Source organism: Paroedura picta, chromosome 11 (assembly GCF_049243985.1).
Source record: "Paroedura picta isolate Pp20150507F chromosome 11, Ppicta_v3.0, whole genome shotgun sequence".
NCBI lineage: Eukaryota > Metazoa > Chordata > Lepidosauria > Squamata > Gekkonidae > Paroedura > Paroedura picta.
In genome coordinates, this window is record NC_135379.1 from 26,477,027 (window position 1) to 26,502,396 (window position 25,370).

A 25,370-nucleotide genomic window follows, 5' to 3' on the forward strand; every position below is an offset into this window, starting at 1 on the left:
GGATTCTACCCGGTTATGACTTCACAGTCACGCCTTGCCCCAGCATCCTGGTCACTTCTTGTGCCAGTACCCTTTTTGGAGCATAACCTTTCCTAGCAGTTGAAGTACCTCAAAGTCACTGTATAGAAAAAGATGAGGCGACAGGAAAAGCAGGTATTTTCTACAACAGTTATAACAGAATTTGAAGTAAAAAGGATCAGTAACTAACTTGGAGAATATAGACATAGGTAATACAAATGAAAAAAAATATGTACGGAAAAAAGTTACTACCCTCATTGTATGTATTTTAACTAATTCCATAAATCATTTTCTGACAATACACAATGTCAAATTTTTATTTTATCATCTAATTTTCATTATCAGAGAAATAAACCTATTCAGACCTGGAAGAGGCATCGTGAAAGAGCAGAAACACCACAAATTTCACCTTAGGAACTATGAAAGAATGAAAATAATTCCAGTACATTTTGCTCTTGTTGCTTACTTTAGTAATGCCAAATGATGTTGGGGGAAGGAAGGAGTGTTCACACTGGTCAAGGTACTTCTCTGAACTGGTTTTTCCAAAAAAAAATGTTACTACAAATCCCCTAAGAAGAATTAAAGTAAATTTCAAGTTTTAGATTTCATCATTTATCAGCATTCTAGTCAAAATAATTTACTCAGGGTTTTTTTGTCATTTTTGACCCTTTCCCAGGGCCCAGTCCATACATACATACATACATACAAAAACTGAACAAGCATATTTCTGTGAAAGCAACTTCTTAATGTCTTTAAATTAGCTTCACTTTATCATTGTGAACAGAATAAACATCAACAGTTAATCCACCATATTATCCATAGGAAATTAAAATAATATGTGGGTGAGGACATGGAATTGCAGCATTCATAATGTGATACTTGCTTATGAGACAGAAACAATTACAAGGCCAAAATATTAATGTTCTTAAAAATGATTTTCAGGGCAATCCTAGATATATCTATTCAAAACTAAGGCCCATTACATTCAGTAAGGATTATTTCTACATAAATGTGCATAGGATTTCAACCATGGTCTCAGATCAAGTTTCAGGTTCCAAACTATCTTAGTATTTAGAAACAACTTGTCTTCAAATTGAATTCCAAAATTAGATCTAAGCACATATATGGTTCAGCTAAGTAGTTGTGTACAATGTCTAAGGTTTTATCAGCAAGATCCAGGTACACTGAAGCAATTTCTCAAATATGCTTGATAATTTCAAGAAGAGAACAAGTAGTACAGATGAGTATCATCTAGCAGTTTTGGTAAAGTTCCTTAAATAGTGTTATGTCCTTACATACACCAGAATTTTGGGAATTTATTTAAATAATATGTATTGTTCAGTACATCTTCAGTCTTTGAGACAAATAGATTTATGACATTCTGGTAAATTTACCCTACCAGATATAACTATAGCATATCAGTGTTAGTTTTAATTTGGATAGCCTCTTCACATAATTCAAAATAATAATGACTAAAACATGATATACTTACCCACCAAAAAAGCAGAAGATGTAAAATATAATGAACGGCCCAAACTTTATTAAAAAAAGCACGATGACAAGGCTTCCCCATCCCCATATGGAAAGACTGGTCTGAAACAAAATAAATAAATTTAGTAATCTATAGATTTCATGTCTAATAAAAAGGGATTATTACATAAAGAACTATGAAATGCACAGGTACCATTAGAAATTAAATCTTGGCCATGTAAAAGACTATTCTGGCTTATTTTAGCCATCTGGTCATACTGTAAAGCCCCTTAAAAGAAAATAATTTAAAAAAAACAGGTGCGGGATAGGAAAGTTTGAAAGAGCTTCCAGTCTTGGTTCCTGTTTTGAGTGACTTGAATAGGCGACAACGGAATAGGCAAATGTTGGTTTCCATTAGGGTTGCCAGGGCCCCTGGTCGCTGGCTGAGCATGGGGGAGGTAGAGTTGCCAGATCCAAGTTGGGAAACTCCTGGAGATTTGTAGACTGAATGTGAAGAGGACAGGGGTCTCACCCCACAAAACATCGATTCTTCTAGGGGAACTGATATCTATAGTTTAGAGATGAAATGTCATTCTGGTCCCACTAGGAGGTTGATAGCCCCAGTTTCTATACTTCTTCTGAAATACAACCCCTAATCAAGCTTATGAGAACCAACATTGCATTGTGATTGGAGTGGTGGACTAGGAGTCCTCACTCTGCCATGGAAACTTGTTGGATGACCTTAGGCCAGTCATATACTTTCAGTCTAACCTATCTCACAGGATTTTGTGATGATATAATGGACAGGAGAATGATGTAGGCTTCCTCGGGGTTCCCACCAGGTAAAAGGGCATATAGTATAAATAAAGTTTTTAAAAATGGTTTTGAAGTCTCACTAATGGAAATAGAAATTACTTCCATGTATCAGCGTTCTACAAAAGCATTCACCAGGTTAATAAATAAATTACCGAAGGGAAAAAAGAGCAAATGAAAATGAAAATCCACATCCAAGAGCCAATCAAAGTTAGGCACTTCCCACTTGCAATGTCAAAAAGACTTAGGTTCTAATTAGGGGTGAGCACAGAGTTAGGTTCTAATTAGGGGTGAGCACTTCAGGGCGATTTGGCCGCCTTAGCCCGAGGCAGCTAGCACTGCTGAAATAGAAGGAACCACAGTAAGTCCAAAATTTCTTTGTCCCTGACTATATGGTACAAAAAGCCCGAGGCAGCTAGCACTGCTGAAATAGAAGGAACCACAGTAAGTCCAAAATTTCTTTGTCCCTGACTATATGGTACAAAAAGTAAATTTTACAATAAAGTAACTGGAAGGGACAGAAAAGCTTTTATCACCTAGACAACAGTTTGTTACTTGCTGAAATCACCCCATAAAATTGTTTGGCCAGCGTTTCTAAGCTATATTTAAAAAATACCATCTTCAAACACTCCAGGATAATCTGGATCTAACTCTTCCTAATTGATCAAACAACTGCAGTTGTATGCCCTTTAAACATTACGACCCTCATGGCATCATCCCTTTGGTCTTTTCAGGAACACGTCAGAGTGCTCATGGATCCAACCTTGCTGTTTGACAACTTGTTTGGTTTACTATCAAAAATGGCTTGCCAACTCTCAGCCTTCTTAGCCGACCTGGCCATGCTGATCCATGCTTTTGAGTCTACAAAGTTTTAAGTTAGTCAGAAACTCTGCTTATTTCTACCCTGAGTGACCTTGTCTGATTGTAGCACCACTTTGCCAGGTTCCAATAAAAATGCTACCTCTAATAAGATCCAATTCCTCCTTCAGGAAACACCACAGGTGAAGCCCCTGCACAAACCTATGTAGACAATATCCATTCTCATCCAACATTCAGCAAAACCGTTGCCTATTTAGTGATCAAAGATAGCAAATCTCTGGTTCCGGAACAGAAAGAGAAACACTATCAAGCATTGTTCCCAGTGCCTCAGTGTCTGGTCCTAGAGCAGTTGGTGCTCGAGTGAGACAGATCACTCACAGCTAAGTGAGGAGACTATTGTAGAGAACACCAGAGCAAGTGTTATAACTACAATTTCATGTCAAGCAGATGGAAAAGTCAAAGAAGCTTAATTATGCTAGCAAGGAAGTAAAAGTGGCTGCCAGAATACACACGAGGACTGTTAAGAGGAAATTATTTTCAAGTAAATTTCAAAAGCACCCCATGAAATTATATAGGATTCCTACGTCTTTCACACCAAGTCACCAGGAAGGGAAATTAAAGATTCCACTACTGAACAGTGTACCTGGGAAACTGAAGAGAAGCAACAGCCAGTGCAGCTATTGCTGCTGAATAAGAAAAGCAATTCTAAACAGGGCTATTCAGATGCCTTATGTTGTTCAATAGGGCTTACTCCCGGGGAAGTGAGTAGTGTTCTTCAGATGCCTTTGTTCTGAAAAAAATTAAACTGTCAGCCTCTCCCCCTGCTCCCCCAAGGTTTCTTTGTATAACTCAGTAAATTTAGGGGTAAGGAAAACAAAAAGTTCTCCTGGCAAGCTAGTATTCAATGTGCAGGCTTTTCTTTTTTTTTGGGGGGGGGGGGGTGTTATTGTGTGTTATTGAGTAGGGATATCCAAGCAGTGTCAGAACTAGTACAGTGCTATCAAAGCATGCCTACAGTCTTATGTGCCAGGACATTTATGGCAGTTCAAATCTTGCATGAATGATGGGGTACGAGCACAGCATAAAACATCCTTTAGCCCTGCTATCCCAGGTCTTATCCAATAGCACAAGGAACAAAAATGAAAGTTTTTTGTTTGGTGTCCCGAATATCTTCTTCTATGAAGCAAAGAACGAAAGAAGATATACAAGTGAAAAGGAAACCAAAAGATACCCAGTACTAGACTTGAAGAATCTCTTCCATACTACAACCAAGCATGAACTCAGCTGGTTAGAAAGATAAAATGGTGGGGGGTATATGAACTGAAATGAACTGAATTTGAGACTTCAAGAGATATATATTTTATCTAAATGTAGTCTAAAAGCACATTTTAATTTGTATAATCAATAAGAAAGTCAAAGATTATATGCACATCCACACACAGGCCTAGTGTTGGATCATCCCAGAGAACATAAGACTAGGAATCTATATTGTTATCCTTCCAATTCCAGTCTAAATTTAAGTCAAGAGATAAGGACTGATCATGTGTAGCTTGCTATGCGTTTAGATATTCAGATTATTTCTATTTGGAGTATAAGATGAAGAAGACGAAGAAGAGTTGGTTCTTATATGCCGCTTTTCTCTACCCGAAGGAGGCTCAAAACGGCTTACAGTCGCCTTCCCTTTCCTCTCTCCACAACAGACACCCTGTGAGGTGGGTGAGGCTAAGAGAGCCCTGATATTACTGCTTGGTCAGAGCAGCTTTATCAGTGGTGAGCCCAAGGGCCCCGAGCTGGTTGCATGTGGGGGAGTGCAGAATCAAACCCAGCTCACCAGATTAGAAGTCCGCACCCCTAACCACTACACCAGGCTGGGTCTCTAGAAGTAGCATTATACTGAAAGCATCTTGAACTCAGCTTGATTCAGCCACAGTTACACCAATAGTAAATCCCACTGATTTCAATAGAGGTACTGAGATCCAATGAAGTCTTACATGAAGCTTTCCTCCAACTTACAATTTAAAATGGAAGAAGATTTCAACCTTTAATTCTTGAAATGGAAGGATAGTGGTAGAGTCGAAGTACAAATGAACCAAACTGGAGACATACTGAAGTATGCAGGGCATACTGTGGGGAAGCCACACTGTTTAGGTGGAATGTGCTGTGTTTGATGTGGAAAGTAATTAGGGGAAAGTGATAGGAAGAATGGAATAGACTGGTCTGAATCTGGAACAGCTTTCATCCAGGAAAGATACTAGAAGTTGGTTTCACTGGGAAATTCCACTTTTTTAGACTGGTTGCTCATACTTATCACTAGGATTATAAATGGAAGATTTAAGCCTCCACCCTCACCCCCACCCTGAGATTCAGTTTCTGCAGACCAGAATTCTCTTCCCAGAATAATGTCTCAATAACAATAGTGACAGGTGAACAATGAAGAGAGGGTCAAGATAAATACATCTACTTCAACATTCTTTCATTCCTCATCAGCTACAACATCACATTAAAAACTAAGGACATAATCTTGACAAATACTTCTAAATCCCAATGCAATCAATACATTTGATTTAAACCCATTTATAATCTACCAATGCAAACACTGGGACTTAAATGAGCCTAAATTGGCTGGGCTCTGTTCCCTAACTGCTGAATTGACTACACACTGATGGACTGGCATTTCTGTAATATCTCCTTAAAAAAAACTTAAACCAATCTTCATTTTTTAAAAAAATAATTTTTCATTCACAGTCACCATCAATCTTTAACCGTTATGATTTTTAAAAACTCTGATGACTACAGGCTAACAAGGATGGCCTCCTTCTACTCCCGTATTAAAATTATGCTCCTCTTGTTATGAAAGTCATAGGGGTCAAGAACTATCATCATCACAGTACCACATAAAAACCCTTGGGGTTTTGGTGCTTCCTGGCTGGGTGAGAGGTCTTTTCTCTTTTCTTCCTCCCCTGTGCCTGCCATCATGTTAAAGACTCACCCTGATTATTGGCTGTCTGGTCTGGGTGAGCCTGTGCTCAGCTGTCTAGCGGTCTCTAGAGTCAGGGTTTGGAGATCCTGATGCATAAATTGCAAATTCCGCCAACAACAGTGCTCCATTTCAGCTGGGAGTTACAGGCAGTTAGCAGTAGTAGTGGGGACAAATTATCCTTTAGAGAAGCTTATCCACATATGAACACAAGAAAGTCATGTTGGATCAGGCCAATGGCCCATCCAGTCCAACACTCTGTGCCAAAGAGTGGCTCAAACCCAGGTGCTATCAGAAGGTTCATCTGTGGGGTTTGAATTCCAGAAGACCTCTAAATACCAGAAATACAGAGTATCACTGCCTAAACATAGTGTTCCACCTATACCTTGTGGTTAATAGCCACATATGGATCTCTACTCCATATGTTTATCCAATCCTTTCTTGATGCTGCTCCACATGTTTATCCAATTCCCTCTTGCTGCTGCCCCCACTTCCCACAGTAGGGAATTCCATGTGTTAATTACTCTTTGGGTGAACAAGTGCTTCCTTTGTTCTAAGCCAATTCCTCATTAATTTTATTGAGAACCCATGAGTTCATGTATTGTAAGAACGAGAGAAAACTGAGTCTATTGGTTGAATCACACACAAAATCTCTGTAGACAGAAGAGATTTTTCTTAGTGGAGAGGAACTCTCCTCCCTCCCTCCTCCTACTTCAGCTCCAAATTGCCCCTTGAAACGCTACTGGATAGATACAGATATGGATTGCCTTTAATGGCATAAAATTCATACAGATAATGATAGCCACAACTCAGATGTGATTATACACACACACACACACACACACACACACACACACACACATATATATATATATATACATACATACACACATATACATATACATATACAGAAACCCAATGTGCAGGCTAGCATTTTTGCAAATGCAAAAGACTGAATTTTAACACTGAACAAAATACATTTGCAATTTTAGCCAATACAGCATGATTCTTCTCGTTAAGCAGAGCTTTAAGAATTTGTCGTTCACTCCTACAAGCCAGTCCCAATTTGGTTATATAGTCCTGGATAGGGATGCATTGGCTGCAGAGCCAGGCAGACCAAGATGATGTGAGGGAAGGTGTTGGGGACACAACCACTGAGGCAAAATCTCCCTGATTCAGAAATATGGCAAAACATGTGAAACGTCACTTTTGAGAGAAAGACATTGAATCTTGGAAATGCTACTAGGAGGGGGTGGTAAGTGATCTCAAGCCTTGTGGGAGTGGTGGGCTATAAGATGATGATGATGAGGAGGAGGAGGAGGAGGAGGAGGAGAACAGCATGAGGGCATACCACAGGAGAAATAAAAAGGCAAAAATCTAAATTCAGCATCCTCTCACAACAGCAGGAATTTATTGGATCAATTGATCAACCAATTCTCCCCTACTACACTCAAGAGAGTGAACACAACTATTAGAGGCAATTATCTTCTTGTGATTCACTCTATACAAGATACAGATCCAACCTCCCTTGGCCTCTAATTCCACTCCTTAATTACTTCTGTTGAAAACCTGTCCTATACTGCATATACTATCCCATATCAAGTAGACTTTTAAAAGCCCTACTACAGTTGATAATATTGGTACATGACCTCTCTTAGATCACGATCTATATTACCCCCACAATTTTCTATGATGCGTCTCAACTCCCAGTCACAATTTGAAACAGTGATTTGAAGTGCAAGTTTGTAAGTTTGAAATCCAGGAGTGGTTTAGCTAGTTTAGCAAAAGCCTAGAACTGGAGGAGGGAATCCTATGCAAGAGAAAAGCAGAACACAAATGAGTCGGTAGGAACACTCCCACAGCAAGATCGAGTGATGAAGCAACTATCATTTTAATCTCTTTAAATCCTAATCTGTTAAGCTTCCCAAATAGGAAAAAAGAGTCCAAGCAAAAAACAAAACAACCCACCCCCAAAAAAAATTAAAAGGAGTATTACTACCTATATATGACCGTCATATCATTCTAAAAGGTAAAATGACCATTTAGAACACAATTTTCAGCACTAAAACACATAGCGAGCTAAGTCTTCTTGTAATACAGAGATATTAGCATCATATCACTGCATGAAGGGGTGGCCTCAGCTTCCCCGTATTTATCAGAGGTAAAGAGAAGCAGGCCTATCAATGGCCTGCATACAGTAGAATTTGGCCCCACCCATTTGTTAACACAGTAGGTCAATTCATCTTTCAAATGGTAAGCTGCTGAAGCCAGGCTCTGCCCCAGAGTTCAGCAGCACACCCCACTCACCAGGATCAAATGAGGGCATGTCCAACCCACCGGGCATGGGCGAAACAGAAACGGCCTTAATGCATCAATACCAGCTGGAAGGCAGGGGCAGCCCTTTAAAATAAGGTTTCCCATAGTGGGCAGTACCACCTCCCAGGGCTGGTGGAAGGATCCAGAGGTATGTTGAGGAATTTTAGGGTGTGAAGGGGCAGTGAGAAACTTTGGGGCAATAGGGGGGCAGTGAAGAATTTTTGTATGAAAGGAGAGCAGCAATAGCTGCAGTAAGGAAAAGGCCATTCTATGCTTGCGTTTCTGCTTCCTACCCACTGCTTCCCATACTCTGCCACCTGATTTGGTTCCTTAGCACCTCACAGACTTGCCTTGGAGATCACAAGCTGTCTTCCTTTGTTCAGCTCAGCTGCTAGCTTCTTCCTATACCCCCAGGCTTCTGTGCCACACCTGACTTCATTGTCTTGTAAGTAGACTTCTTGTGGTGGTGGTGATAGCTTTGGAGGAGGGCAGGAAGGAGGGCCAGAGAGCCTGCAGGAGTTTCCCTTTATCTCTTTCTCTCCCCACCCCCTGCTATTTTCTAAGAGGGCTGAACAGCCTAGGATCCCCCATGCAGAATTACTCATGAGCAGCCCTGTTGAGCTGCATTGGAGGGCGCCACTGAGGGCAGCCTTGCTGAAGTCTGGCTGGTGGGTCCTGTGGAGAGGAACAAGATTTTCTCTTTTGCCTGCAGTTCTGAAAGTGTTAAGCAGGCTGAGCTACTTCCTAGCAAGGCTGAGCAGGTTTGGGAGGAGAGGCCAATGTCTTGCTGCCAGATGCCAGGAAAGGTTTCTCATGAATACGTCATGGGGGCGGGAGGGTAGGAGAGAAACGTAGCTATAATGAGCTTTCCCCCTTTTTCTTTCCTCTGGGGGGGATTGAGGGTTGTATTAAATAGTTTTAATGTAATCGCTAGTCAATCATTTCTCATGGATCAGGCCCAAGGAATGGCCATTCAAGGTCAGTTATCCCTCTGGGATCCATAAGGTACAATTCCCCCCCCCCCGCACTTTTCTGCCTTCAGGTAAAGGTGCATAGAGAGGACAGGAAAACAACTCTGTCCCACAACACCTTTCTATTTTTTAAAACAAGAAAGCTTATATAGACCATCCTGTGCTGCACTGCATATTCCTTTATAAACTCTAAAGCTTTTCAAGTTCCTGGTTCAGAATTAGAGATGCCAACCTCCACGTGGGATGCAGAGATCCTCTAATTTGCACTATACGTTATGTAATATTTTATTTTGTGCAGTTTAGATTTGTAGAAGCATAAGGCCAAAGTTCAAAAACTCAAATCAAGATTTTTGGTTACAAATTTTTTTTTCTGACCACTACCCAGCACTGTGGAACAAAGTCCAGATGTACTTTATTGCCTTCCCAACATCATATTTAGTAGAGCAGGATTTCAGTACAGTCTCCCAAGCTTCATTCCAAGCAATGAAATAGACCGAAAATTACCGAGCATGGGGAATCTAAGACTTCTTCTTAGTGCCTTCTAGCATGATGTTGAGAAGCTGGTATCCCTGCACCAAGTCCATCCATCCCATTAAAACTATGAAGACAATGTGGTTACAGATTTATCCTTGTAAATTGCTAAAACAGCTAAATAAATTGGTTTACTTACTAGGTTATGTTTTATTTGTAAAATACAAACTGAATTTGTAGCAGACCAAACACCCCCAAAAAGAGGCATTGTGCTCATATGCGTGTGTGGGGCACTAGGGATGTGGCCTAAGAGCCAAGGGGGTGGCAGCCCAAAAAAGTTTGGGACCCACTGATTTAAAGGAAGTAGGGGGCAAGGTTGGAGTTCAGCTTAACCCAGTCACACCCAATTGGCAATAGCTCCTGCCAATAAACCTAAGGGTTAGGCAACCCTCAGAGAGGCAGGAAGAGTAAGGGACAGAGATACTTCAGGAAGTCTCCCTCTGAAGGTCCAGTGGTTCAGGATTGTTTAGTCTTCCTCCTAGCTAACCAACTACAGGGGAAGGCAGTACAAAGAGAGGAGGAAGACAGTCTTCCCCAACCCCCGGGCCATGAACCGGTACCAGGCCGTGAAGCCCTCAGTACCAGGCCGTGCCAGCGCCCGCAACTCCCCCCCATGGCACAGCACTCCCGGGCCCCAGCACAGCGAGCACTGCACTGCAGGAGGGAGGCGGAGCTGCTTCGCCTGCGCCCGCCAGCGCACCAGTGCCCGTGCCTTCCTTCCCCCTGCGGTGCGGCGCTCGCTGCGCCAAGGCCCGGGAGCAATTGCCCACTTCGGATGTGGAACCATTTATTCACAGCCTCAGATTTCCTTGAGTTTCTGTGCCACTAACACAGTCTTTCCACACAGTGATCTCTTTCCAGACATTCTAGCAGAAGAGTTTTCAGATGCAACTGCACTGCTGCTGTAACACAAGAGCAATTCTTAAGTGTACTTAAGCTAAGTTTACTTTGCAAGAAAACCTGACAAGATGCCAAGATAAAGGTGAGCTCAAGATTATAAAGCCCTATACAATTTCCATGTGGCTGCTTTCCAGTGATGATCTAATTCCGCTTATGCCCCAAATGCTAAATTAAAGCAGTTGAAATTTCAAACTCCTTTTCTTCAACTTAAAAATAAAGACATTTGATGGCAACAAGCTAAGAAGTTTCATAACTTCATATAGAGTGAACAGCAGTTTTATCAAGCATTCTAATACCCCAAATTACACGTGCCTGCTAAATGCTTGTCCCAGTGTACATTTATTATGTTTACTGTGTGACAGCAACCTTGCTCTACCTTAATAGCACATTGTTGTAGAAGCAGTGATGTCATCACAGGCAAACACCACAAAAGTAGAGAACTAACATTGAAAGAACTTTTGCTAAGAACACATACAAATAGAGCCACTCTAGTTACCAGATATCAGGCCTAAGGGCAAGAGATAGTGCCATCGAAATGCCCTTCTGTTTAAAAGTAATATAATTATTCAAAGCCAAGTATTGTTCTTCACAATACCAATTCAGAAACCAAGTTTAAAGTTTGCCTTTGGGGAAAGGGACAGTCAGGAGAAGAGGCTTAACTAGAGGGCAGGAGTAGATAATTATGTGCTATTCCGGAGAAGAAAGGTTTTCACTTATTATTCCTGGAAAAAGGATAGTTGTGAGTTTAATAATGGCCACAATCAGTCAAGGAAAAATATTAGAAACAGTAATGGCAACAGACTGCTGACCTTGAACACAGCACTATCTCACTATCCTGAAACCATGTGCAAGCATGCCTTGGTAAACAACCCTTCAGAAAGAAACTGTACAAGTAACGGAATATGATCTCTAGCAAACCATCTGCACAAAACTACTTGGTTGGAAACAACTGTACTTAATCTAACAAGTCAGCTTTTGCTATCCCACAGATTCTGTTTAGAATCTTATGGAACTGTATTTGTATGGTAGGCTTCCAGTTCGTGCAGTGTACGAGAACAAGTACAAATGCATACAAAATCAAGCTCGCCTCACACACACAATTAAATGGACACTGGAAGAATTCATTAACAAAAATTGCACAGACAAGATATATGTGTAAGTACTTATGGAACACAGGGCTCAACAGTTTATAGGAGGGGGGGTGTTAGACACCCAGCCCCTTTAAACAGCTGATTCATGCAGAGAACTTTGCTCCATTCGAATCAGCTTTTTAAGGGGGCTTTTTTAAAGCAAGCAGCCTCTTTAAACAGCTAATATACATGGAGCAGTTTGCTCTGCATGGACCAGCTTTTTAAATGAGCTTCCTTGGGTTCAATTCCAAGCCATATAAACCCCTGGCTTAAGGGGTTTCAAATGATGAGAAAGCATAATGAAAATCTAACCAGGGATTCCATAGTAACTATCTACAGGCAATGATACTGTCAGTAATTTGTAGAACAATTGCTGTACTGATTTAGAGACAGACATATGAAGGCCTGGGAGGGTCAGATGAACACACAGTTTGTTATGCTTCCCTGAGGACTTCATTTCAATTTTTATGAGACAATGGAAATTTTGGGAAGCTCTAAAAACGGTATAGCAGAATAAAAGGGATAAAAATCAAGCAGGTCCAGAATTTTTCATTGTTCAACCAAGACCATTTACACACTGGGAACTTCACTGCCCTGTCTCCCATGCAGGAGCACAAATCGGGGGTGGATGAGGCACACCGGGCCAAATGCTCCCCTGTGTGGGTACAGGAAGAGGTGGGGCAACCTGCCACGACTAAAACTCCAGCCTGCAGCCTGGCATGAAACCTCCAGTGCATAAACAGTCTAAATGGAATCACAAGGGTGATTACTGGATAGGATCTGAACCAATTTAATTCTATCAATGTAATAAAATGCAGTCAATAAAATAATTTCACCATGCTGTGCAAACAACCCATTACTTATTGAAAGTGCTACTTAAAACTTATTGATACATTTCTATTATTTTGAGCCTTCGGGGGGAGGCGAGGTATAAATACAATTATTATTATTATTATTATTATTATTATTATTATTATTTGTGTTTATATAAACCCATAGAGGACAAACATTTAAAAAATTGAGAAAAAAGTACAGGTGACCAATATACAAGGAAACGTGCTACCATTGAAGAGTTGCTCAGGCTTTGAAAAATAATAATTCTTGTCATCATCTTTGTAAGCACGTTAATTGTCATGTGACAAGATGTGGTGAGCTAGTAATAGATTCATACTCTCCATGTACCTGGTCTACTTCTGAGTTAGCTGTCTAGACTAGAAAGATGCAATCTGCACACATAAATTCTACTGAATGTAAAATAATGTATTGTGAGCAGACTGCATTTAAATTCACCAGTGTAATTAAACCCACATCAAAAGATAACAGTTCTGCCTTCGACCTGGCACAATAAGGTACCTCAGCTATTTACAACTCCTCTTTAGGCTTGGAGACAGAGCTCCTAAAAGCTGCTGTTTCTCTAATTACCCTCTCCACCCTAAAGAGTTCAAATCCGATTGCCAGGAGGAAAATCAGGAAGTAGACTATGTTAAGAAGCCTGCTGATTGTGGAGGAAAACAGACAGCATTTCAGGGTATTTATTCTGTATGAGGCAGTTTGCCCTTGATCTTCCTGATGATCAATGTGTTGTACTGTGCCTTCATTTTGGTTGAAAGAGTAAACAAACCATTTTTATACTTAATTCAATTGGAGAAGTATGAAGCCGTCCTCACTTGGTTATAATTCTATTCCAGCACACTTTTTGTGGAAGCAAGGAATTACAGAAGAAGTAATGTTACAGCTCTGTTCAAACAAACTTCCAGATGGTAACAAAGTAAAAAAGAATGGCAGCATTTTGGCATTTAGTCTTAGTGACACACCAGCTAGTTGCTCGTTACTAGAATCCTATCCCATTACAGTAATTAAAAGAGGCAACAAAAGGGATAATTGACCACAGAACACAAAACATAGAATGTTATGCAATACTGATCATTCATGCCTTATGAGTTTTGACATTATTGGCTGTTTTAATGACTAATAAGTAAGTTTTAAGAGGTGTGCTATTATGAAACACTACCACAACATCTGACTGGTTTGATATGTAACCTATACCCTGGACAAGAGGCTAGCATTAAGGACAAAATATGAAGAAACAGAACAGTTTCCAAGTGTTTAATCTGCATGACAAACGTACCATAAGGAAAACTGGTTTAGGTGAAGTGAAAATTGGTGGAAGGAATATTAACAAAGTTGAAATATGCACATGCCATTACTGGCAGAAAATAGGAAAGACCTGAAATTACTACTGTTGAAGGTTAAAGCAGAAAGTGCTAAAGCAGGATTACAACAGAAAATCAAGAAGACAAATTTATTGTCTTTATTACTCAGTTATATAATATGTTGTTCACCATCCTGAGATGATAAATCTGAGAGGGTCAGTATATAAATCGACCAATAAATAAAAAGTCAACCAATATGAGTGCGAAAGTTGGACAAAGAAGAAAGCTGACAGGATAAAAGATTCGTTTGAAATGGCGCGTCAGAGAAGAGCTTTGCAGATACCATGAACTACCAAAAAGACAAATAAGTGAATTGTAGAGCAAATCAAACCTAAAGTCTTTCTAGTAGCTAAAAATGACTTAACCTGAAGCTACTGTACTTCGATCACTTTATAAGAAGAGAAAAACACAATAATTCTAGGAAAAGTTGAAGGCAGCAGGAAAAGAAGAACCAACAAGAGATGAACCCGGTCAAGAAAGACATAGACCTCAGTTTTTAGGACCTGAGCAAGGCAGTTAATGATAGGAAAGTTTGGAGGTCACTACTTCATAAGGTGGAAGTGACTTGATGGCACTTATCACACACATCCATACCAATTACTTGAACTATCTTGATCATATTTTCCATGTTTGACATGATACAATTGTTAGATCTAGTTTTGTCAACCCAGCAAACTCAGCCTACTTGCTGAATTAGTGACATCTTGCTTGATTTGAAACAGTAAAAGCATGAGGGTAAGGGCAGCAACTGAATCACCGAGAGTCATGCTACAATTTCATCTACCATCCCACCATCTCATAAAACCAACACAAGTGTATATTAATTATAATGGTCACATTTTCAAGCAATTTTGACAGGTTGCTACTGTATCTTAGATCAGCAGGTTCTCTCATTTCAAAACTGACTAGAAAGAATGAACTGCAACGTAGAACTTGCTCTCTCCAATCTCTTGTAGGTGTTCCTGTTTTAATCTTTAAAGCACGACTGAAGATATTTGAATTCCGAGTGCTTTTAGAACATTATTTAGTACAAATATATCCATAGTTCCTCAAGGATCTCCACTACTTATCCTCACAAAAACCCTGTGAGGTCAAGGTGAGAGAAAAAGACTAGCCCAAGATCATCCAGTACATTTCATGAGCACTTTAACCACTATACCACACTGACAGTGTTTTCCCCCCATTATTTTTTTTAAACGGCTAATTTTAGTTTTAACTTCAGTTGTACTACATTTTAAAGCAGAATCCCTCAGAAATATTTTGCTTGTTCCCGCCCCAGAATACCGCACACACAAAATAATTTCCAGAATGCTGTCTCCTGTCAATGGGAGAATTCCCGGAGGGACTGAAAGAGGCAGTGGTTTGCCCGCTGCTGAAAAAGCTATAGCTGGATCTTCGAGAGCCCACCAACTTCAGATTTGTCTCACACCTAGCATTTGTGGGGAAAATAGTGGAAAGGGCGGACTAAATACTGGCATTCCTGGATGAAGCTTCAGTCCTAAACCCAACCCAGTCAGGTTTCTAGCCTGGCCATGGGGTAGAAACAGCAATAGTCGCCCTGTCGGATTACCTACATCGTCAGCTGGACCAAGGCGGGTCAGCGCTGCTTGTGCTATTAGAACTTACAGCAGTGTTTTACATTGTCAACCAATAGCTTCTAGGTCACCGCCTTGCCAACAACAGGATACAGGGGATGGCCTTCCAGTGGCTGATCTCCTTTCTCCAGGGTCGCGGATAGAAGGTAGCAATAGAAACAATCAAGCCTCCATCAATTGACATGGGGAGTCCCACAAAGAGAGGTTCTCCAATTTTATTTAACATCTTCATGCACCCTCTCTCTCAGCTAGTGCATAGGTTCAAGGCTGGGATGTCATCAATATACAGATGACACACAGCTCTTCCTCCTGATGGATGGCCACCCTGATTCTTCCCCAGAAGCCTTAGTCAGGTGTCTAGAAGCAATGACTAAGTGGCTTAAGCAGGGTCATCTAAAGCACAGCCCTTCAAAGTCAGAGATCCCAAGGTCTTGGTTATCACCTTTAAGACCATATGTGATTTGTGTCCAGTGTCCCTGAGGGACTGCCTTGCTGTCTTGAGCTCTGCAGGTATCAACTGGTTGGGCATTCCCAGCCCCAGAGAAGTACGCCTGGCCTCAACAAGGGCTAGGGCCTTTTTGGTCCTGGCCCCTACCTGGTAGAATGAACTCCCAGAGAAGCTGTGGGCCCTGGGAGAGCTTTCGGTATTCCACAGGTTTATGGTTGAGGCCAGAGCTAGAGGAAAAGTGGATGCCCCCCCTCCCAGGAAGATCTGGTGTCACACCGGTTCCAGCATGGACGTGAATAGTTGTTCTACCATCTGTCTCCCTGGCCGGAAGCCTTTCCATGTTGGGAGGGCTAGTATTTACCATCATCTTGTTGTGCTGTGTATTTGTTTTAATTTTTATAATGGGGATTTTAATTAATTGGGTTTTAATTGGGGTTGTTATGGTATTGTATTGTTGTAACCCACCACAACCCAGCTTGACGGGAGTGGTGGATAATAAATATAATAATAATAACGACAATAACAATAGGACTTCCAACTGGCTGGTGGTCCTGGCCCAAAAGGAGAAGAAAAAGAGGTGATTCTTATATGACACTTTTCTCTCTCAGAAGGAGTCTCGAAGCGGTTTACAATGGCCTTGACTTTCTCTTTTCATAACAGACACCCTGTCAGGTAGGTGAGGCTGAGAGAGCCCTGATATTACTGGTCAGTCAGAACTGCTTCATTAGTGCCATGGTGAGCCCAAGTTCACCCAGCTGGCTGCATGTGAAACAGCAGGGAATCAAACCCAGCTCGCCAGATAAGAAGTCGGCTCTCCTAACCAGTACACCTCAACCAGGACCAGAGCTTTCTCTATCCTGGGCCCCACCAGGTGGAATGACCTCCCTTAAGAGATCAGGGCCCTGCCTGAGCCATCATAGTTCCTCAGGGCCTGTAAAACAGAGCTCTTCGGTTGAGGTCATCCGAACCAACAACATCTGCTGGGGCCCCCAGAAACCCAATGAATGGAACTTGAATTGACCAACCTATGGCACCATAGGTTAAATGGACTCCGGGGAATGGTAGAGGACAGGAAGGCCTGGAGGATCATTATCCATGGGGTCGCGATGGGTCGGACATGACTTCGCACCTAACAACAACAATATTGACACCATACTCAACAGGTTGACATTATTACAGTTAGTGTTAGAATTGTTATAGAAAAATTACTGAACTATTATTGTGGCCACTGTTACTGTTGTGTTTATTTGAATTATTTAATTATACTCTATTATTCCTATGTAATATGTAAACCCCCTAGAGGGAGATATATAAACAAAATAAAAATAAAATAGTAACAAAGAAGATAACTACTAATACAATATATAAAATGGATAACTGGAACATAAGAATAAAAAAGTTCCCTCTTTAAAAAGCCACCTAAATATAGCAGCACACACACAATCAATAATGTTGTTTATTCTTTGACCAGCAGCAACATCATACAACAGGAAACACAATAAAAGTATCTTTGCCATTACTTCAACATCCAAAACAAAAACAGGTATTTCTGTAAACCAGACAGCTAAAAGGATGTTTGTTATTAGCAGAGACCTGTGAAGTCAGCACTGACAAATTATTTTAGAAAAACAAAAGCACAATTTCTAATAAGTTAAAAAGTAAATGCTGCCTGTAACTCATAAGTTAGCATTTTATTGTACTTTGGAATTGGACATTACCAATATGCTCATGACACCCTACCAAATACTTGCAATCTAAGTTTCCAGAAGCAGACATCTCTGTCCATTCTGTCCAATTTATGAGTGATATAGCTAAGGGAGAACAGGTAAAGCTTAATTCAGACAAGATGCAGCTAATGCTGTTTAGGAAAGTTGGGACTTTTGTTGCAAACCCTCAATGGAGTGAGTTTGTTGTTTCTTCAATTATTTATTATATATTTATATACCACCCTCCACTTGCAGCTCAAAGTGGTTTACATATAACACAGGAAACAAGAGGGTAAGTACATTATAAGTCAGAGTAATATCAAATGAACAGCAGTAGTAAAAGCAGTTAACAACAGTTAAAAGCCTAGAGGCAGTTTTAGACTCAACTTTTTTACTAGAGAGAAAGGCTGAGGCAGAAAAAAGTGCCGTCTGTCAATTACATCTAGAAGGAAGGCTGTTTTCCTTCCTGGACTCAGTAAGCCTTGACACACTGATCCATGCCAACATTAATGTCAAGAATAGACTATTGTATCTCACTATACAGGGGGCTTCTGTTGAAGACAATTCAGAGTCTTCAACCAGTGCAAATCACACAGTGGCTAGCTACTCAGCATACATTTTGCTGAATTTTGAGAACTCTGCACTGGCTACTGGTTTATTGCTAAATTCAATTCAATGTGATGGTTCTCACCTTTAAAGCCCTTCATGACCTATGATCCACATAGGACTGCCTCTTCCAGTATCAACCCACACAGCAGCAGCACTGGCAAGCAACTACAGATTTGTTAGGTCTATCAGTACTAGATCTAATGCTTTTTCAGTGGTTTCCCCTATTTTATGGAATAATCTTTCTGAAGTTGCTAGGAAAGTATCCACATTGCTGAGATTCTATAAGTTGTGTATGGTGAAGTTACTCAGATGAAATTTTCACACTGATGCAATGCTACTAACCGGTAGCTCTCTTCCTGCTGCAGGAAGCTTATTTTAAAACAAAAAGTAGGAAGAAATCGAACTTTAATTTTAAAAGCATAAAGAAGTTATTCTGCTGAGATTTTTTGGGTACAAAAACCTGACAGAGCAAGTTGACAGTGAAAAACTTTATCACTACCTTCACATAGGGACAATATTGTAGACAATGCTGACCCTGATGGACCAATAATTTGATTCGATATGAGGCAGATTCATGCATTCATGAATAAATGATATGGTAAAACTGTGGTACAAGACTGTTTGAATTATTAAGCTAGTATTGGTTCTCTGGAACTTAGATCACATTTATTCAGAAAAATCATTCAAAACAGCAAAGTTGATAAAGACTATTGCATAGCCTGTATGCCATTGTTGCTTTTGAGGTATTTGCTTCTTTAAACTGCTAGTTGTGTATAAACACAGCCCTGTGCTCAGTGTACAAGACATCTCCATTTCCTTTGCTGTAGCTGTCCACAAGTACCGCCTGGCACCTTTCATTCTGGAATGAACTTATCTGAACAAAACAAAACTGGCAGATCAGAACAAAAAGTACATATTTGACCTTATCACATCCAGGTTTAGTCTCTCAGAAGAAGCATACATATTTTGAAAACATAGGTAAGTATTACAACTACTGAATACTGCAAAATTATATTTTGTTTCTCCTCAACTTTCTCTCAAAAAGTAAACAACCTCTTGCATTGTTCACTGATTGTCATGTTCTGTGGATGCATCATTTTATAGTCTGTAGTTTGCCTTGAGTATCAGAAGAAGAACCATCTCAGAGGAAAATCCAAGTAAATAAATAAATAAATAACTACATGCAGCATGAAAGGGCTGTTGCAGACCAATTACCAGCATTCCTGGAAGAAACTTCAGTCCTAGACCCATCCCAGTCAGGTTTCTGACCTGGCCAAGGGATAGAGACAGCGCTAGTAACCCTGACATATGACCTCTGTCACCAGTTGGACTGGGGTGGGGCGGCGCTACTAGACCTTTCAGCGGTGTTCGACACAGTTGACCATGAGCTTCTAGCTTATCACCTTGCCAACACTGAAATTCAGGGGACAGCCCTTCAATGGCTGATCTCCTTTCTCTGGATAAAGGAGAGAGATTTTCAAGCTGCCACCAACTCACATGTGGAGTCCCACAAGGATCAGTTCTCTCTCCAATCTGATTCAACATCTTCACATGCCCTCTTGCACAACTGGAATGGAAGTTCAGGCTGGGTTGTCACCAATATGCGATGACATCCAGCTCTTCCTCCTGATGGATAGCCTCCCTGATTCTCCCCCCAAAATATTAGCCAGCTGCCTGGAAGCAGTAATGAGGTGGCTCAAGCAGAGTAATCTGAAGCTTAGTCCTTCAAAGACGGAGGTCCTGTGGCTGGGCAGGAAGGATCCAAGCAAGGAAGCACATCTGCCCAGCCTGGACAGAGTGTAACTATCAATGGCTCACTCCGCCAGGAACCTGGGCATGATCCTGGATGCTTCTCTTACTATGGAGGCCCAGGTCACAAGAGTAGTGCAGCTGGCCTTCTACCACCTTCACCAAGTCAAACTACTAGTGCCCTACTTGGCCCTGGAACACCTAGCCACAGTGATCCACGTGACAGTCACTTCCAGGTTAGACAACTGCAGCTCACTCTATGCAGGCCTACCCTTAACTTTGATCTGGAAACTACAACGGGTCAAGAATGTGGTGGCCAAGGTCCTCACAGCAATACCGTGGAGCCCATCCAGTCAAATTTTGGATCAGGCTCAAGGTATTGGTAATTACTTTCAAGGCCATACACAGTCTGGCCCACAGTCTGTACTTGAAAGACTGCCTCTTTGCCTACACCCCTCAAAGAGTTCTACAGTCTGACACCTCTAATCAGCTAGCGATCCCTGGCCCCAAGGAAGTCCGCCTGACCTCAACCAGGGCAGAGCCTTTTCTGTCCTGGCCCCCACCTGGTAGAACAAAGTCCCAGAAGAGATCAGAGCCCTAATGGAACCAAAACAGTTTAGCAGGGCCTGCAAAAGGGAGCTCCTCCACCAGGCATTTGGTTGAGCTCGACCAAAACTAATAACAGCTACTGGGCCCCAATCCTCCCTCCCTGAAGTCTTGCAACAGACTGGATCAACCATGGGCTTGTTAGATTGTTCATTACGCTGAGTGTTATTTCTATGTTTAGTTTTGTTATTACTGTTACCTTTCATTCATTACAATCAGTGAGTTTGATGTATTGTTCTGTTACGTTCTAAGTGAACCTCCCTGAGCCGTACAGGAGGGCTATATACAAATGCAACCAATCAATAAATCAATGAAGTTCCAAAATTGCAATAATAAATACTTACTTCCCTTACACTATCAAGTGAAAGCAAAACACTGAATACAATAACATTATATACATTGCTCATAGCCCTTCCTACATAGAATACTTTTCGTACCAGTTGTTGCCAAAAAAAACCCCACAAAGTTCTCTGTTGCATATTAATAGGAAGTGACCTCATCTTATGCATGCCACACAGTTTCCTGATTCAAATTAAACATAAATCTGCCATACTATCAGGTTTAATTCCCAGCATCACTAGTTTAAAGTCTTTTCCCCCTTAGAGTAGCAGAACAGGGAAAAGATCTCCAACTGAGACCCTCCAAAACCACTGCTACTCAGAGGCAATAACAGGATAACTGGAACAAACACAATATAAGGCAATTCCATACATCCAACACATCACAGGTCAATTAGCTTCAGGCACTAGACAATCACCAAACCACAAAGGTAACCATATATTGTACAACAGTACCTGTAGTAAATTAAGCACCAACAAGTAAAATGGTTTCAAGACAACAAAGAACCAACAGCAAAGAAACAGCTACTTTGAAATAACTGCATTTTTAATATTCAAACTATTTCAGTTAACTATTTCACTTAAAGCGTGCAGTTGAGGACATGCCACAAGGACCATAGATTATTTAAAAGATGAGCAGGCACCTTTAGAGTTTATCACTGGCTATTAGTCATGAAGGCTAAATTAAACTGCTGAGCTCTGACATAAGTGTGCCAGTTGCTAGGATAGCAATGAGGAAAAGTTGTATTTTCCATGTCTTGGTCATAGACTTTTGAGACCCTCCTATTTGCACACTGCACAAAAAAGAATGATGACCTAGGACATTAAAAGGAAAGCCTGCTGACCAGTGACCGATCTAGCCTAGCATTCTGTTTCACACAGTAGCCAACCAGTTGTCCTGAACTGCCAGAAGAACAGGGCATAAAGATGAAGCCCCTCTCCCAGCACTGGTACTTGGAGGTCTGCTGACTATGTATACAGAGGCTCCCTTCAGTCACCATGGCTACTAGTGAGTGACAGACCTCTTCTCTATGAAAGTGTCTTTGTGCAGCTGTTAGGAGTGCTGACTTCTTATCTGGCAAGCTGGGTTTGATTCCCCGCTCCTCCTCCATATGCAGGCAGCTGGGTGACCTTGGGCTCGCCACAGCAGTGATAAAACAGTTCTGACCAATATCAGGACTCTCTCAGCCTCACTTACCTCACAGGGTGTCTGTTGTGAGGAGAGGGAAGGTGATTGTAAGCTGCTTTAAGACTCATTTGGGTAGAGAAAAGCAGCATATAAGAATCAACTCTTCTTCTTCTAGACACCTTTAAAACTTGTGGTGATCACTACATCCACTGGCAGTGAATCCCACAGTTTAAATTGGATAAAGAGGTATTTCCTTGACTGTCCTCTTTTCCAACAATTCACTGGGTACCTGCAAGGTCAGGTATTATCAGAGAGGGAGTAAACCTGCCTCTATCCATTTTCTCTACCCCATGAGTGATTTCATAAACCTTTACCATGTCTCCTCTAGTAAAGCTTGATCTCTACAATACAGGAGGGTTACTGATGAGCAGAAAGTCTGACCAGAATTCAAGGTCTCACCTCTTCTGAATGGGATTACACTCCTGTTGAAGAAAGAGATCCATAATTTGGGTTGCTCATGGACCCAGGCCTACTGCTAGATAAGCAGATAGCAGCTGTGGCCCAGGAGTGCCTTTTATCAACTTCAGCTGGTTAGCCAACTGTAGGCTTCCCTGATCAGAGAAGATGTAGACACTGTTGGGCAGCTCTTGAAAAATGGTTGGAGTTGTGGGGACCATATAACTTCGGAACTGGCTTATCTATATTGGCTATCAGTTAGTCACTGGGCACAATTCAAAGTGCTGGTGCTGGCCTTTAAAGCCTTATACCGTTTAGGACCAGCATATCAGAGGGACCACCTACTCCCTTACAAATCTACCCAACCATCATGATAATCTTCCAAGACCCTACTTATGGAACCCCCCCCCCATCTTCCTGAAATTAGGCAAGTGGCAAGCCAGGAGAGAGCCTCCTTGGTCATGGCAGCAAAACTCTGGAACTTGAGTGTCATGTTGCCATTTTCTACCAGCAGGCACTCCCTCAGTGATCCTTCCTTCCTGCCTGTGTTTTAACTGAGTTATTTCTTTGTATGTTTTAGTTTGGTTGTTACTGATTTAACAATAGGGGATTGGTTTTAATGGTTTTTTGAAGACATGTTTTTACTCTAATAGCTGCCTTGGTGGACTATAAAACTTGTAAATAAATACCCTTTTTGAGATACAGTGACCAGACCTGCACACATTATTCCAAATGAGGTCACACCACAGCTTTATACAAGAGTATTAAAGTACCGGACATTTTATTTTCAATCCTGTTTTGAGTAACTCCTAGTATGGAGTCTGTCTACTGCACAGTGGGTTGACATTTTCATCAAGCTTTCCACAACAACTCTAGCTGTCTTTCAGTCTCAGCCATTTCAGAACCCACCAGTCTACATGCAAAATTAGGAAATGCCTTTGTTCCAATAGGTATTACTTTACCCATGTTGAAGTTCATTTGTCACACTGCTGTCCATTCCCCCAATTTAGAGATTCTCCTGTATCTCTTTACAATCTGCCTTGATCTTCATCAGCCTGAACAATCTGATATCATCTGCAAACTTGGCTACTATATTGTTGCCCCCCCCCCAATACCAAATCATTTATGAACAAATTAAACGGTGCTGACCCCAGAATCATCACTTTTGGAATCCCACTGCTCCCTTCACTGTGAACCACACCAGGCTTGAGCCCATTGTTGTTTAGAACTGCTTTGGCTTGGAACAGCCACAGCAGTAACAGTCTCAAAGTTAGCACCCAAATAGTATGAAATGCAGCTCCTCTAGACGGGCAGAGAAGCTATCAGATGCCTGGCTCTTTTTTTTTTCCCCAGTCACACCTCTTCTAAAGATTCAGGCTGGTATCCCACATCTTTTTTCCCCACAGAACCCGGGGGAAAACATACACACCAGCCAATCATCCGGCCCTTCCCTTATAAACAAGCTCCAGAGTCACATGAGAGAAACTGAGGCTGACAAGGAAGCTGCTGAATGGCACACAACGAAGCACCGGGAGCTCATTTCACAGCTCGCTCCACAACGCTGCCTCGACGTTCAAGGCATGGGCGGGGACGAACCCATCTCTCTCCCACAGAAGAGGAGTTTCAGGTACCGAGGAGTGGCCAAGCTGAAGGCGGCCTCCGCTTAAAAGGCCTCACAGGGGCAGCACCCCAAGCTCCCGACAGGCGTTAGCCCAAGAACCCCGGGGGAAACGCCCCCCAAAGCCCAGGGCCTGGCGACCGAGGGACGGGGGCAACCCTGCCCGGAGAAGGGAGAGCACCGGGCAGACGGAGAAAGCCCAGCTCAAGGGGGCTAGGCAGAGGCCGACAGAGCCCACCGGAAGGCCACCGGGCAGCTGGCAACGGGGCCTGAGAGGCGCTGAGCCTCCAGTGCCGCTGGCCACTGTCTCAGGGAAGTCCCCAGCCGGGAGGCAGGTCATCACTAGGGCCACGCACGGCCAGGCGACAGGGGTCGCCCCCCCCCCCCCCCGGTTCCCCGTCGCCGCCGCTGCCGCCGCCCTCTCACCTCAGCTAACATCATTACTCGCGGTGGAAGCCCCCGGCTCTAGCCCCGCCGCATGGTGGGCTCGTACACAGCCGCAGCAGCCCACAAGATCGGTCGTCGCCGCCGCCGCCAGGCGCACGGAGCCGGCTGTCTGGCTGACTCCTCAGCGCTCCCCGCGTAGCGCCGATCCCACAACAGCCGCCTCCGCAGGTCGCTCAGGAGAGGCGGCCATCTTGAGAAGGCTACGTGCGACGCCGACGCCGCGGCTCTCCCCGGCGCGTCTGCCCAATGGGGCGGTGAGAAGCGGGCCGGGGCCGGCCGCTCCGGCCGCCCGTCCCCTCTTACTGGCTCGCTCGGCCCCTCCTTCGTACGGCTGGAACGCCCTCCTTTCCCGGGCCCGGCGTGCGGGCTCCGCGGGGTCACGGAGGGGGAGGGGGAGAGGGAGAGCAGGCGGGGAGGGTCGAAGAGGCGGCGGGCCAGCAAAGCGCCGGGCCGCTGTGGACGGGCAAGGTCCCTCTCTGGCTCGGTGCAAGTGACAGGTGGGAGCCTGCAG

General features: G+C 42.5%; 1 protein-coding gene across 4 annotated transcripts in view; it reads right to left on the minus strand.

Annotated features, from left to right (window-relative positions):
- The window catches only part of SNX13 (sorting nexin 13), a 69,654-nt gene extending 44,496 nt beyond the window's left edge, over positions 1–25,158 (minus strand). The window contains exons 1-3 of one of the 4 annotated variants that reach the window (XM_077304474.1): positions 24,839–25,158; positions 1,511–1,611; positions 485–587 (exon numbers count right to left, since the gene is read on the minus strand). In XM_077304474.1, the coding sequence (XP_077160589.1) occupies positions 485–587; positions 1,511–1,611; positions 24,839–24,853 (219 nt within the window). In that variant the 5' untranslated portion in view covers positions 24,854–25,158. The remainder of the gene's footprint in view (positions 1–484; positions 588–1,510; positions 1,612–24,838) is intronic. The other 3 variants (XM_077304473.1, XM_077304470.1, XM_077304471.1) reach the window with 3 other exon arrangements.
- Between the last annotated feature and the right edge of the window lie 212 nt (positions 25,159–25,370).